Consider the following 14,850-nt stretch of genomic DNA (forward strand, 5'->3'; position numbering starts at 1 on the left):
TCTCTCAGGAATATGCCCAATTACAAGACTCATCAAACTCAGGGATTTTCCCAAAGTACAGATCCTCCAAGTTCAGATGTTAATTTCCCAGTCAGGGGTCACTTTTACCATAAACAATTTTGCCTGATAATACAATTTATATTCCACCTTTATCAAGTGTCCAGGAGAATAGACCTAGAAAGTGAACACAAGGTAAAATTTGCCCATAGAGAAAATGAAAGGGTTTTGTAAATCCCTCAGATTTCACTGCCGTGTTCATGATTTTAACAGAGTTCATTGCTTAGCATTTTTAGAGGTGGATGCTCCAGGTGAAGATAATTAATCTTCGTTAGCCTGCATATTCAGCCACTGAGTATGGAGTGTCTCCTCTGAGCCAAGTCCTAAGTGCAGGACTCGACATTTTTTTTTTCTGTGTTACTTTCAGGTAGAGTGTGTGAACCTTGAAATGACTCTACAAGTATGACATAATATAATGGGTAAAAGTAGTTTAAGTACATTGACAAGCACTGTGACAATTTCATACACATTTCTCCCCAAGAAATGGGGAGCTCATTCAAGCACGAGCATCCCTGGAGGGCAGGAATTGTGTTTCTCATCTGCCCCTTCAGTGCCATTATTGTGCCTGACCTGTGTTTGGTGCTTAGTATTGTTTATAAAATGAGTTATCTCAGTGAATCTTAGGCAGAAGGCAATTGGATTAAATGCTAGTGACCTTTGCTCATTAACTGAAATAAAAATAGCTGGTGGGATTTCAGGGCTAGCTCAGTGGCCCAGTCAGTTTCTAGGATGCTTTGTGATGGTGGGTGTCCATGGCATGTCCAGGCTGGCCACGTCCTGCAGTTTCACTGAGCAAATCGAAAGGATGACGGAAACCGACACTGTTAGCAGAGTAACACCACAGTTGACATGGAAGGTTCTAGAGTGATCATCACCCTGGAACAAATCTCTGCTCTACCACATACATGTTTTATGACCTTGGGCAAGTCATTTGGCCTCTCTAACCCTTGATTTTCTTCTGTAAATGAGAAAAAGCAAATTTATTGCAATGTGGTTACAAAGATTAAGTAAGAAAACATATAGGTAGGACCTGGCACATGTCAATGTTAATAAAATAAAGTTATTTATTTAATGAATCTCTCTTGAGCTTGTTGGTACCAGAATCAAAACAAACCAAAATTAGTAGCCCCTGAAGAAACCACAGGAAATATCCAGCTATGTTTTTTTTTGTAATAAAATGTGCATGCAAAATGTTTACATACTGGAAAATTAAGAAGTTGTTATAATGTTTATGTCTCATTTTGTCTTTGGCAGACAGAGGGATTTAAATATCCCAGGCCTTCCTCAGTACCACCTTCTCCTTCGGGGTCTCAGGTATCCAGTCCTCAGAGCAGTGATGTGGAAGATGAAGGCGAAGATGACAGATATGATGAGGAAGAGGAGGCCGAAAGGGATCGGTTAAATATTAAGTCACCATTTTCTCTGGGTCATGTACCTTATGGGAAGAAAAAGCTACATGGTGAATATAAGAACTGAACTCCTCACTTGTTCAGTTCAGCTCAGAAAATTTCATTTTCTTCTTCTAAGAATCACAATGGGATTTATTCTCTGCTTCAAAGTAGAAATTAAGTCAGTAACAATGTTATAACTGAAAATCCAAGTTATTTTCAATTCCTTTTCCTTTAGTAAATTTAGGCATGAGGAATAGTGTATTAAATGAGGAAGACTGGAAGTGTTTTTAAAATGGTTAATTTAAGCAATAACAATTTTTGTTTACTAGTGTTTTTCAAATTATCATCACCATAATCCTTTGTTTAGTATTTATACAGCTTCTATACCTACCAAACAAGTCTCCCATTTCCCCCCCGAAAAGATCCTGTTCTTAGCCATGAAGTTTCCATGCCTACCTATTTTAAAAAACTCAGTCTTTAATGATTATTTTCACTTTTCACATGAGTCAGAAACAATTCATATCTAGCTTTGCTGATAACCAAAATACATGATAAAACAGCTATCCTAAATCCAGATCTTGATGCATATTCCCGCATATTTACAAGATCACTTCTCTAATTTGTGCTGTGACTTCTCATCATAACATATTTTTATTGTTTAAAAGGAAAACCTATTTGAAAACTTGGTCAGTTAGCCACAGATGATAAATTTTTAAATCCAAATTAATAAATATATCAATATTTAAAGATTTAACTTTCATTGATGTCTTGTTTAAAGTTCTTTGACATTTAAGTAAGATAACACATACAGCACCTGGTACATAAAGCACCTGCTACGTAATAGAGCCTTATAAAGGACAAAATTTTAAAAATGTATTTAAAAAAGCATCAAAAAGAAAATTTAGAATCAACTTTATAATAAGGACAGTCTCTCTAACACATTCATCATATGCTTGGAGACACTGTTGAATGACTGTATTTAAGCATGTTTTGAATGTAATTAAATCTTAACTGGCAAAAACAAAGCAAAACAAATTCACACTCAGTCTTGGATTGTCTTTTTCACAACTGAGAATTATTACTGAGTATTATTTAGATCACAGCAAACACCTTCATTGGCATGTCAGCTGGTCTAGGTCAACAGAGGCTCTAGAAATGTTCTGGTCTTCTCAGCACGGTGCTGTTGATGGCAACAAGGGAAGAGCGACAATGGTGGTGTGTCAGATGGTTCGAGACCAGCTCAGAACTGTAACCAGGTTTCCTGCTGCCCTGCTGTTAGGGGAAATGCAGGAGAATGGTGGGCACAAACATCAGGCCAAAATGGGAGATGGCTGCAAGCTCACCTCATGCAGAGGTTCAGGAAGAAGGGAAATCAATGACCGAAAGCCCAAGCCTTGAACCATGCCCCATGGATGCCAATGAACCCAGTGTCTGCAGGGCCATTTGGAAAGGTCTGTGCCAAAGATCAGAAACGGTATGAGATGGATTTGTGCTACAGTACAAACACTCTTTTGCTGAAGTACCAGAGAGATCTAATGATAAAAAGGAGTTTCGCTATTAGAACAACCAGAAAAAAATGTATCCCTGGGAAAGTGGCACGCTGTATGTTTTCAAATGATACTCTTAATTGGTAATTGGTTGGGTCACTTATTGAAAACATGAGCTATATAATAGAATAACTTCTTAATATAAAACTTTAAAAGTCATCAAGTACTTTTTAAAAAAAGTAGAATAATCCTCTGATTAGAAATGAGTATAAATGCTAGTACACGTGGAAATTGACAGACCTGCAAACACCTGGTTTTGAGTGGCATGTGTAGGAGTCAGAGCTTCTACCCTGCAGTAGGTCCTCTATTCAGACAGCTGCAGCCACGTGATTCCACCCTCTTTTCCCCGTCACTTATTGCCCTTAGCCCAATATTGACAAAGCCCAGTGAGTAGCAGCAATCAGGATTGTTAGATGATTCTGTGTCTAATACACAGTAGATGCATAAGTAAATGGTCTTATTGGGAGAAACAGTGTGACACTAAGTTTTCCAGGGCACAAAGAGGACTAAGAAAAGGAAGTGTTCAAGTGTACCCTGGGGAGAGTCAAAGAGACTTCATAGGATGAGCCTAACTTTTTCTTCACAGAGTGGTTTTAAGGATCAAGCCAAATTAGAAATGACCTCTTCCTGAAGGAACTTATACTCCAGAAAAAGGAGACCAACAGGTTACATTCCCAGGTCCCCTTTCTCCTGGAGCCAAAGTAAAATAATGTAACTCAAGGTTGAAAGGACACAGACTTTTATTTCTCAGAACCAGGTAAAGAAATGTGGCTTTTGATGTACAGACCTCTCTGCCTTCTTATCTGTCTCACGATTACACTGGTGGTGTGGGAGGAGAGGAGGTGTTCCCTCTGGGGAACCCAGGGAAACAAAGCGTAATTGAGAGCCCAGCCTGGGGAATATGTATATACAGTGGCAAAGAGGGGAAGAGCAATGAGAACTGTGTAAAAGTGGCTGCGAGTCCAATCCGGAGGTGGGAATGTTCTAGTACATGGATATGCCTGGGAGGCAGATAATTTCCCAGTTTGAAAATCCAAGCCATACCATGTGAAAAATTTTGGTCACTGATCATTTGTTCATTTCAGCATTGAAAGAGGTAGAACTAAAGAGAATTGCGAAGAGACTCTAAGAGAGAGGTAGGAAGTCACGGCAAACTGGGCACAGGAGCCGCTGTGCGATGGCTGTGTTAATCAGCACATCAGTGCAGCTGAAAAGCACTCAAGGAATTCAAGTACTTATAATACATGAAGCTGATATTATTTTAATGGCTACTGGCCATTTAGACAGCTTTTTAAAACACTGTTTTAGAGGAAAACACTTGAGATTGTTCTAGTTCACTGTTGGAAGAATTACTTTACAAGATAGATTTTAACAGTGTTCTGGGAATAAACATGATGTTTAAATGAATAGTATGTACAAGTCTATGTCAGATGAGTAAATAAATATCAATAAACTGGGTATATGCACTGTCTAGAAAATGCACTTTAAAATCAAATCATAATAAATGACAGATGCCTATTATAATGCCACATAGATTTTTTAATGCTAGCATATTTTGGGGCAGAGATCAATGTCACATTAACTTGAATATAACTTCATTATTCAACTATGAAATAAGATACAGACAAACCATATAAGCAGGGTTTTGATTACTTAACACAGTAAAATTTTAATTCTGAGTTGCAGAGACATTTCACATCAGGATATTGTTTAGCTACTGAATAATGGCTATATACTGATGACAGTAAGAATTAATAATACTTTCTGCTTATGACATTTATCAGTAACAACTTTCAATTAAGACAATGAACATGATGTTTATATTGTAATTACAAATAAATATATTACATGCTTGTTGTACAATAGGTATATGTGTGTGTATATATTTTTCAGATAGTAATGAACCCAAGATGACTTTAAAAAGAAGCAAATTAGTCATATTTCCATGCACTTATATTACCAGAGTGCCTTTATGTAATGTTTTGATGTCACATAAAGCCTAGAGTTCTAGTCAATTAGAGCAAGCAGTCTTTGAGTCTGTTTAGCCATGGAAAATGAGTTACCTCTACAGAACCGGTTTGTTCTTTCCATACAATGTACAGAAGATCAGAGTGTGTCTCGTTTGCTTCTTTGCCAGTAACTTTTAGTTCCCTGTTTCTAACTGAATTCATGGAGATCCCAGAGAGCACAAGGGGGAGATCCAAGCTGTGGAACCCACAACCTGCTCCAGCCTCACCAAAGAGCCCTCTCTCAGCTGTTGCACTGGAATCTTCCAGTCCCAGGGATGCTTCCCTGCCTGCCCCCCATGCCCCCTCCCTTCATAACAGCTTACTTCTCCTGAATGGACTGCTAGGTGAATCACACTACTTTTTTTCATCCTGCGACAACGCTTCCCCCCTCACCATCCTTGGAGGTGGGAAAAAGAGGAGATTCCCTGCTGAGTGACAAGTGGGTGACAGAATGAGAAACCCAACAACTAACCAAACCATTAGATGGAGATGGCTATTTGTTGTAACAAAAAGAACACTACAGAGAGTCTTCAGTCTTATAATTGTAAATGTGAACAAAAATTCACAAGTAAGACAGAAGATGATCTAAACAGGACCTGAATATTTTAAAAAAAGTGATGATATCCTCAGCTAAGAGCTCTACCTAACTTTTGTTTGTAGAAGAATAAAACTACCAAGTTGTGCATATTTCTAAGACTGCAAATGAAGTAAAAAGGGTCCATGGGTTTTATCCACAAGGTTCATGTCTTCAACAAGAGTAGAACTGTAACTGGATGCAATTTGGTGTATTTTCACCAGTTTAGCAGACTGTCATCCAGGAATCTGGTTTGATCAAAGTTCTCTTCTCCAGCTGTAAGAAAAAAAATTACATAAAATCAACCCACTTTCCATGTTTTTAAAAAAGATGAAGAAGACCTCAGGAAATATTTAGTCTCTTAAGGTATGTTAACTCATGCACTCTGGTACTGACTCCCCCCCCCCAAAAAAAATAATGGGTTATGATTGATTTAGTTGTATATGTTTTTCCTCAGCTTGAGACATATCGGGGAACTCACATTACACATCTGACTCTCCATACTGAAGGAAACTGGAGTGTGGTATGTTGGACAGAAACCCGGAAAGGCCACAGGTCTCTCTCTGAGTGTCCCTCAGGTCTAAAAGACCCACCATCAGAACCACTGGCTTGCATCTAGGTTCTTTCTCTACACTTCAAATGCATCTCACTTGGGGAAGATGACACAGGATCACATTTGCACATATTCTTTTATTAGATGAGCTAGAGGACTGGGAGGAACTGAGGCAGAAAGAAGGGATGCTTGTTAGATGGACAGGATTGTAAAACTTTAGAGCATGAGGTATCCCTTCTGGGATAGCTAAGGAGTCAGATGGTAACTCCCAGGAGCCCTGGTGCTCTAAAATTGGGTAGAAGAGCTAAAGCTACAATGGGGGAGGGGGGAGGGGAGAGGGAGTAGCCAGAGGCAGAATGCTTCTTCTAATTTTCTCTAAAATCATTTCCAGATGAAACCACATTCTCTCAGTTTAGTTACAGTATAATTTGAATGCCTGAGTTGCATTTTAACTTGAATTGCCAGTATATTTTGAAATAATGGAGATAATAGACTGTTCTTTAAAAAGAAAAAAGAAAACCTCAACAAGAAAGGCGTCCCTGTATATAGCCTACTGTAATAAAAACCCACTATTTAGAAAAGAGCCATCCAAGTAATACCTTGGGACTTTAGAATAAAAATATTGAAGATGACTAGTGATTAATATATCACATGGGAACCCAAAACTTTTCCATCAATTTAGACAAAATTTTGTTTCCTGCACCCTGGCTGGCGAAGCTCAGTGGATTGAGTGCATGCTGCGAACCAAAGTGTCGCAGGTTTGATTCCCAGTCAGGGCACAGGCCTGGGTTGCAGGCCATGACCCCCAGCAACCGCACATTGATGTTTTTCTCTCTCTCTCTCTCTCTTTCTCCCTCCCTTCCCACTCTAAAAATAAATAAAATCTTAAAAAATTTTTTTTGTTTCCTCATTTCATTATCAGAGACAAGCCACTCTGGAAGCATTTATATGCATATTTTAAATATATATATGCATTTTCCAAGAAAGACTTGAAATGGGGACCTATAATCATACCTTCTTCCCTTACATTTCTAATGCAGATCCTGTCCTCCTTGTTAAAATAAGCTTCTTCCTTTTTTATTCTAGCTCACTTACCTTTCTGGTTCTGCAAATCTTCCCGGCAACCAAACCTAAAAAACTTCACTGTCAGTGAGTGTGCCAAATACTGAATTCAGAGATCACCTTAGATGCAGCATACTCTACAGTTATCTATTTTTCATCTTTTTACTGCAAGAGTCCTGAAAGCCATGACAGCTAGTACCTGCTTTCTCCTTGCTCTGCAGTTTACCCTCTTATCCCAAATTCTCTGGAAATAAGGTTTCACAAGGTATGGGGCAGCAGCAAATTGAATCCCTGGGCAGGTCCGGAGCAGAAGTATGTTGTGGGAACTGGCTCTCTGTTTGATGACCCCTCCCAGGCAACACAATCTTCTTCTCCCCTTGATGGCGGTATTCTTAAAAACCATTCTGCTATATTTGATGCCTCTAATCCCTCCTTTGTTGAAACTTTCCATCCTGGACTTCTAGATATTCTGTTACTCTGCTTCTCCTGCTACATTCCTGCCTCCTTCTCTTAATGTCCCTCCACTGTTACAATGTTCCCCTTTTCCCCTTGATCTCTGGGCATTCTCCAAGGCAAATCCTTTATTATCTGCCCTTCTCCCACTACTGCGAAAACCTCAGAGGGATTTCCATTTTCACAATTTCAACCTTGATTAACTGGTTCTCATTTTCCAGTTGTTCCTAAGCACTGATCATCTGAGTAATTTGGGGAACTTATTATGGATATAGATTCCAGGTCCTCATTCAAGTAGTACAGAATCAAAATCTTTGGGCCTCAAGCCAAGAAATCTGAATTTTCAGGAAGCACTCCGGTTAACTCTGATGCAGCCAGTACATAGTCAGATAGCAGAAAACCACTGACTGATACACCTTCACTCACTGGAATGTCTCTTTCATCTCACACTGAACCTTAATTACACCCACAGAAATTTTCATTCCTATCAACATCACCATTTTAAACTCTCACACACATGCTAAAAAAATTTGCTTATCTCCAGATTCTCTTTTAAACCCTTAGTGAATAGTTATCCCGTATTATCTATTGTTCCTTGTAGGACCCCTCAGAGTGAAGCCTCTCCATCCATCCCTCTTGACTTGGCCTCGTCATTTTACTCCCACGTTACTTCCTTAGTTCCTTACTGACTCCCCTCCCCAGCCTTTCCTCTTCAACACCATCCGCTTGAGAGGGCGCAGAGCATAACTGAGCTACAGGGCCACACGGACCTGAGCTAAAATCCCAGTATCACTTCTTCCTGTGTGTCTTTAGGAAAGTAGATATACCTCCAGCAGGTTCAGTTTGCTGAGCTGTAAAAAATAGCTCTAATCTGGAAAGATGAATGTCTGATAGATAACCACATAATTTCATTTACACGTGGAGTCTAATGAACAAAATAAATGAAAAACAAAATAGAAACAGACTCATAGACACAGAGAACAGACTGATGACTGTCAAAGGGGAGAGTTTGGGGGACAGGTGAAAGAAGTGAAGGGATTAAGGAATACAGATTGGCAGTTACAAAAGTCATGGGGATGTAAAGCAGAGCATAGGAAATAGAGTCAAATCTATTGTAATAACTATGTATGGGGCCAGGTGGGTACTGGCAATATCGGGGGACCACTATGTAAAGTACATGATTGTTGAACTCCTATACTGTACCCCTGAAACTAATATAGAATAATATTGATTATAACTTGTAGTTGAAAAATTAAAAAATTAATAAAAAAGATTAAGGTCTGATCCATAGTAGATGTTCCCATGTTGTAGCTGTTGTTATTGCTCTTATCATCACCCTGGATGCCATAAACAGACTCGTGTTGCTTCACCACGTCCTCTCTCTGCTGAAAATCCAGAAGGCATCTTACTGATTCTCAGAGAATAAGTTACCTTCTGTCCTTCACCCCAGGTCCAGTAGGTACCTGTTCACGACAGTGGGCAAATGACCTACTGTTTCTGTGCCTCTTAATTCCTTACCTGTAAAGTGTGGACAACAACAGTGCTTACGTCCCTGAGTTACAGTGAGGATTAACTGTGTTCATCCACATCTAGTGCTCAGAACAGTGCCCGACCCACGGCATTTTAGTAAGCCCTCTATAATTATTCGCCAGAGGTAGCAGAAATACTCACCATCATAGCTCTATCATGACCACTGCTCTTACAATCTGCTACTCCACTGGCTGTTCACCCCTTCTTTTCCCTGCAAAGGCCACTCTCATTCCTGCTTTCGCTTAATCTGCCTTCCTCCCTGCCCATCACAGAGCCTGGCACCCAGCAGACATAAATGCATATTTGCTGAATTAAGTATTATAATTCCTGCTACTTGTGCAAGTCAGCTCAGGCCATGCTCTAGGTTCAGAACACTTATCCGACTTCTGCATTTGCTTCTTATCCTAATAGGTATTTTTTCACAGCAAAACCATAAGCCTGAAGCCAGAAACGCCCCTTCCCACATGGTCAGTCCGATACTAGGCACCGAACATGTGTGTTTTCTCCACTAGCACAAGTGTCAGAGCCCTGGGCCAGCAGCCTGTGCTGTGCACACCAGACTATTCACTGTGTTTTTCATATATTTTAACATTTGAATTATGTCATGGATATGGCATCATTACACTTTTTAAAAGGGGAAAGTCTAGGTCTGTTTATTATGCTTCAATGACCTCTATTTTTAATAGCAATAAAACGTATATACCTTTTTCACTAGGCTCTTAGCTACCCTGCACATGGACATTATTCCATTTTACCAACTGATACTAAGGCTCAGGGTCACCCAGCTGGTAAAGCAGCAGAGCCAGAATTTGAACCAAGTACTGTTATGGACTTCAAAAGTGCTCGCTAATCCATTATCAGATGCACTAATTTAAATGGCAGTTTTAATACTACATGGACAGAGTGCCTCTATTTGAAGGTTGCACCTAATCCTGGCATAGAAGAAGCTGTCCAGTGTAGTGAAAAGTACACGGACTTAGGATCAGAACTGGCCTATATCTATTAGGGTAAGCAATATGAACCTGTTGTGTTTGTAAGTAAAAAAAAAGGGGGGGGCTGATTTTCAGCAATTTCATTTAGAATTCTCTTTTACAGTGAGCAACTGGATTTGTGATTATTTAAACCTTTTTTGGCCTGACGTTTTCAACGATAAAATAATGAATTTGGACTCTGAACTTTTTCAATTCTAAGAGAAATAAAGGTTACAACAGACTGTGGATTGTGGAATTCATATGAAATTCTCCAGTCTCATCAAGGAAATGTTTCTATGTTCTTAGGACTCACTTTAATGAAAAATATACTGGTCTTGAAACAATCAACATTCTATAAATTTCTGGGGTAGGGGCAACTGTTAATTATTTTTAAAAACCTGAACAAATAAAGGCAACTTCGTTGTACTCAACACAGAATTCCAAAAGTTATCAAAGCTTCTATGTCCCACTGTTAAAAGAGGTCACTATGTTTGTACCTTTTTGTGGCTTCTGCAAGGAAGCCAACAGCAGAGCTGCTGCCTCTGGAAGAGTTAGAAGTAGGGCATTTGGACTTCGCCTTTCTGGAGAAACAAAAATGTATACAGATCCTATTAGTATTTAAATATTCATATTGAGCCCTGGCTGGTGTAGCTCAGTGGATTGAGTGCAAGCCTGTGAAACAAGGGTCACCAATTCTGTGCCCAGTCAGGGCGCATGCCTAGGTTGTGAGCCAGATCCCCAGTAGGGGGCACTCAAGAGGCAACCCCACACTGATGTTTCCCTCCATTTCTCCTTCCCTTCCGCTCTAAAAATAAATAAAATCTTTTATAAATAAGTAAGTAAGTAAATAAATAAATAAATATTCACTTTGGTAAATCACTTCCCATTATGTTATAATACTAGAAAAACCTCCAAGAAATAGATTTTTGATGCCTTAGCAAAGAGTTCCAGAAGACATTTTTATAAATTGAAACATTTCAGATTTCCTTTGGACGTTACTTAAAATTGGTTGTTATGTATTACAGGGTATGGAAGAGAATTTAAGCTACATACAACACAGAATTTCATAAAGGCAAAGAGGATTAAGATAAAGAGCCCACAAAAAATTTCCCCCTTCAGAGCTTAATATCGGCTGTCTGGGCAGAAAGGTTTGGATGTGATTCAGTCTGGAGCCTGGACAACCTTTGCTCTCATTCCTTCCCAAACAGTTTGAGATAATATACATTCGTGGCCACACGTAAGGCAATTATTTGACGGAAGGAGTATCTGCTAAATATATACAAGATTATTTCAAATCTAAGTTGACAGAAGACAAAACATCCTGCTTCAACACAAACCATGATTTTTAATTCGAGAGCAACTGAAGTGGAGAAGCATTGCTTACCCTTGCAAAGTGAATCAGGTTAATCACACTGCAATCTTGAAGAAGGTAAACGAATATTTGCTAAGCATCTACTATGTGCTGAACACAGAGTTTGGTATTTTTGAAAATAGGTATGCTTTTTATTTTTAGCATTTCAATCTTTAAATTTCATAAAAATGAATTGTACTTTTATAATCCAGTGTCACGGAAAGTTTCAGTCCCTGTTACCATCCTGGATGGCCTCCATTTATCAACTCTTTCTGGTTTGGAACATTCTGATAGCTTTTTCTAGTAATATAAGAGGCACACGTTTGAAGTTTCTAGGTGAATCATTATCTTAATAAACAGTGTTCCCGAGGAAACTGTGGGAAGGTCCTGTCATAACGGAGTGGCACGTTTCGGGGGCTGCGGTAGTTCTGCCTCCCCCTCCTTACCCCTCGGAGCTGAACCACTGCCCCGGGACTTGTGCACGCCCCGGAGCCAGAGGGCCATTTTCAGCACCTCCGACCAAATCAAGCTTGTGGGGTCGCAGCCCCAGCCTCGGAGCCTCTGCCACCTTTGGTCGGGGGTCGGGGGCGGGGGGGCGTCGTGATCCCCAGCTCGGGCGCTCTGCCAACTCGGCTTGGCCTGGGCAAGCTCTCGGGGCGGCCCCGCGCGGCGCCCGGCGCGGGGGTGAGACGCGTTCCTGCCGCGGCGGGCAGAGCGCGCCGAGTCCTCCTCCACTGCACCGGCCTGGCTGGCCCCCTCGCTCCCCGGTCACTTACCCTGCGGCGGCCGGTCCGAGAGGTCCTTCCTCCCACTCTGGTGGGAGATGAAGCGGCGCCCCTCTGCAAAGGCGACACACGCGGCTCAGCGCCCGCCAGTCTCCGGAGGATCCGAGATAAACCGCAGCCGCCCCCCGCCTTGCGGCATCCGCGCCAGGAAGCGGGGACACGGCGGCCGGCGCTGCGCTGCGGGGTTTCGGGCGCTCGGGGCGCAACCCACGGCTCAGCCCTAAGGGACCGGAGGATGGCTCCACGCGCCCCTCCCCGCCCCTCGAGGCCCTTCCTGACACCTCGAGTGGACGTGGGAGCAGTGGTCGGGTTAACCAGCCGGTGCGGTGTTCCCCAGGCAACCCCAGGGCCGCCCTTTGTGGCCAGAGCAAGCACCCCCACCCCCCGGAGGACGGCGGATTCCAGAGACTTCCAGAGACTTCCTCTTCCACCCGCGACGCCCCCTCCCTCCAGGTCCTACTCGCCCCCCCCCCGCCTTTTTCTGCCACCGCCCCTTTCCATTGATTAACTAAGACCTGGGTGGCTTTTTCCGCGATTATTGAAGGAAACAAATGATATTACTCCCTCCCGCAGCTCTCCATCTGTGAGATGGACTCGTGTGCCCCCAAGGACCTTCCTTTATTGCTGTGTAAGAGGAGCAGAGTATTCCACACGTACGTGCACCCTTCAGGTAAAGCATAGCTTGAGGAGTCCAGTTCCTTCTCTCCAAGAGTCTCTAGAACCCCGGGAGAAGAGAGAAACAGTTAACAAGACATTGCAACCCAGCCCTCTATTAAAAACAAGAAAGAGAGGGAAGGATAGGAAAGAAACAGAAAATAAAGAAAGGGAGGGAAAGAAAGAAAAGAGGGGGAAGAAGAAAACATTCAGGAGCATCGATTTGTGTGTGTGTGTATGTGTGTGTGTGTGTGTGTGTGTACCTGGGGTGCACTACTGGAATTTCCCATGAAAGAAAACACCAGGAAAAGAGCCAAGGTTGTTGCCGCCAGACTTCTGAGTCCCTGCAAGAAACCATCGATCGAAGACAGTCATTTCTGTGCCTGGAGGACCTGGTGCTTCCTTTCCTGACGCCCGGACACTTCCAACCCGTTACTTTGTGCTATGTTCTCTTTTAACATCCAGTATGGGGTTCCCCATTCCCCAGTCTGCCTTTTAGTTAAATTCAGAAGAGTTCTCTTCTTAAAGAAATCATTTAGAAATTTACATTCATTAATTAACCCAAATGACGAATTGCATAAGTGGCTTTTTTACTAATATCAAATGATTCTAATATTTTAAGGCATATTGTTTAAATATCCTCTAAAATACTTATTAAACATACAATAGGCAAAAGCTGTAAAGCTTTTGTAAAATAGTTAAAAAGTCTTAAGTAAATTCAGCCTTTACTTACCTTCATGGTCTGCTGCTTTCCAGAACCTGCAACAAATATAACTTTACCTGTGAGCTTTCCAAGCTCACTCTGAAAGTGAGGCTTTTAAAATCTTGGTGTCAAGGACCCCTCCTTCACACTTCGGTAGAGTTAGGGAGTCCACAGGGGTTTCTTGTCAGTCTTCAAGAGTGAGAGGATCTGATGACTCCTCCAGGAAGATTCAATTGCAGGAAGTAAAGAAATGACTGATGGGTGGACATCATTTGCTTAGATACTGACCACATCAGGGATGTATTCTGAAAATATCAGCATTATTGCCTTTGCTTTTCCCATTAGTTTCGCAAAGCATCATCATCATCATCATCATTATCAAAGAAAATGATTAATAACTCCTGGCATAATGAAAACTAAATAAAGTAAGAAAACTTGGTGTGGATAACTAGCTATCAAGTTATCACTGATGACTCAGGATGAATCATTTTGGCAGAAATGAAAAGGTTAGGGAATCTCAATGGAATTTGACGCTAGTTATTCACTTAGTTATTCATTCAATTATTCAACAAATATTTATTGACTGTGTACTGTGCATTAGACATTCCTTTTTTTAGTTCAAGTGGCACAGTCATGCATTAAAAAAACAGTCTCCTCTTTGATCAAGCTTATCTTTTAGTTGGGGAGAAATACTCTATACTAGAAATAGGCAAATAAGATAATTAAAGAATATTTTAAATATTTTGTAAAGTAAAAGTAAATAAAATGATGTGATAAGGTAAGTGGTGGGCTACTACAGACAAGGTAAAAATTGAGGGGAGTGGGTCTGGAAGGATAAGGTGGAATAAGACATGGGCTAAAATGGAGTGAGATTTAGTATTCCAGGGAGAAGAAAGTAAAGCAAAATCTTGGGATGGCAAAGAGCCAGGCTTATTTGAGGAATAGGAAGGAAACCAATGGAGTCAGAGTTGTGTGGGTAATAGGGGACCGCACTTTGAAATGAGGTTGGAGAGGAAGAATAGGCCAGTTGTTTGGGAACATGGTTATGAACAAGAGGTGATCACGGCTTGGACATGGGTGGTACTTGCAGGGAGTGGAGAGCTGTAAATGAGTTTGGGATGCAGGTTGGAGATAGAAAATACAGAACTTGTGGATAAATGAGATATGAGAGTTTGACAAAAATAAATTAAGGATGATTTTTAGGTTTTTG

General features: G+C 41.1%; 2 protein-coding genes across 2 annotated transcripts in view; one reads left to right on the forward strand and one right to left on the reverse strand.

Annotated features, from left to right (window-relative positions):
- Window positions 1-4,860, forward strand: part of GYS2 (glycogen synthase 2) — a 43,521-nt gene extending 38,661 nt beyond the window's left edge. Inside the window, exon 16 of the mRNA XM_045829489.1 lies at window positions 1,312-4,860. Within this exon, the coding sequence (XP_045685445.1) occupies window positions 1,312-1,533 (222 nt within the window). The 3' untranslated portion in view covers window positions 1,534-4,860. The remainder of the gene's footprint in view (window positions 1-1,311) is intronic.
- A 133-nt stretch (window positions 4,861-4,993) lies between these two features.
- SPX (spexin hormone) lies at window positions 4,994-13,779 on the reverse strand. The gene is made up of 6 exons (XM_045829490.1): window positions 13,671-13,779; window positions 13,201-13,281; window positions 12,941-12,998; window positions 12,275-12,337; window positions 10,645-10,728; window positions 4,994-5,854 (listed from the first exon to the last, which is right to left on the reverse strand). The coding sequence occupies exons 1-6, from the start codon at window positions 13,674-13,676 to the stop codon at window positions 5,796-5,798; spliced, it is 351 nt and encodes a 116-aa protein (XP_045685446.1). The 5' UTR covers window positions 13,677-13,779; the 3' UTR covers window positions 4,994-5,795.
- Between the last annotated feature and the right edge of the window lie 1,071 nt (window positions 13,780-14,850).

Source organism: Phyllostomus hastatus, unplaced genomic scaffold (genome assembly GCF_019186645.2).
Source record: "Phyllostomus hastatus isolate PE091 unplaced genomic scaffold, TTU_PhHast_1.1 phas_scaffold_93, whole genome shotgun sequence".
NCBI lineage: Eukaryota > Metazoa > Chordata > Mammalia > Chiroptera > Phyllostomidae > Phyllostomus > Phyllostomus hastatus.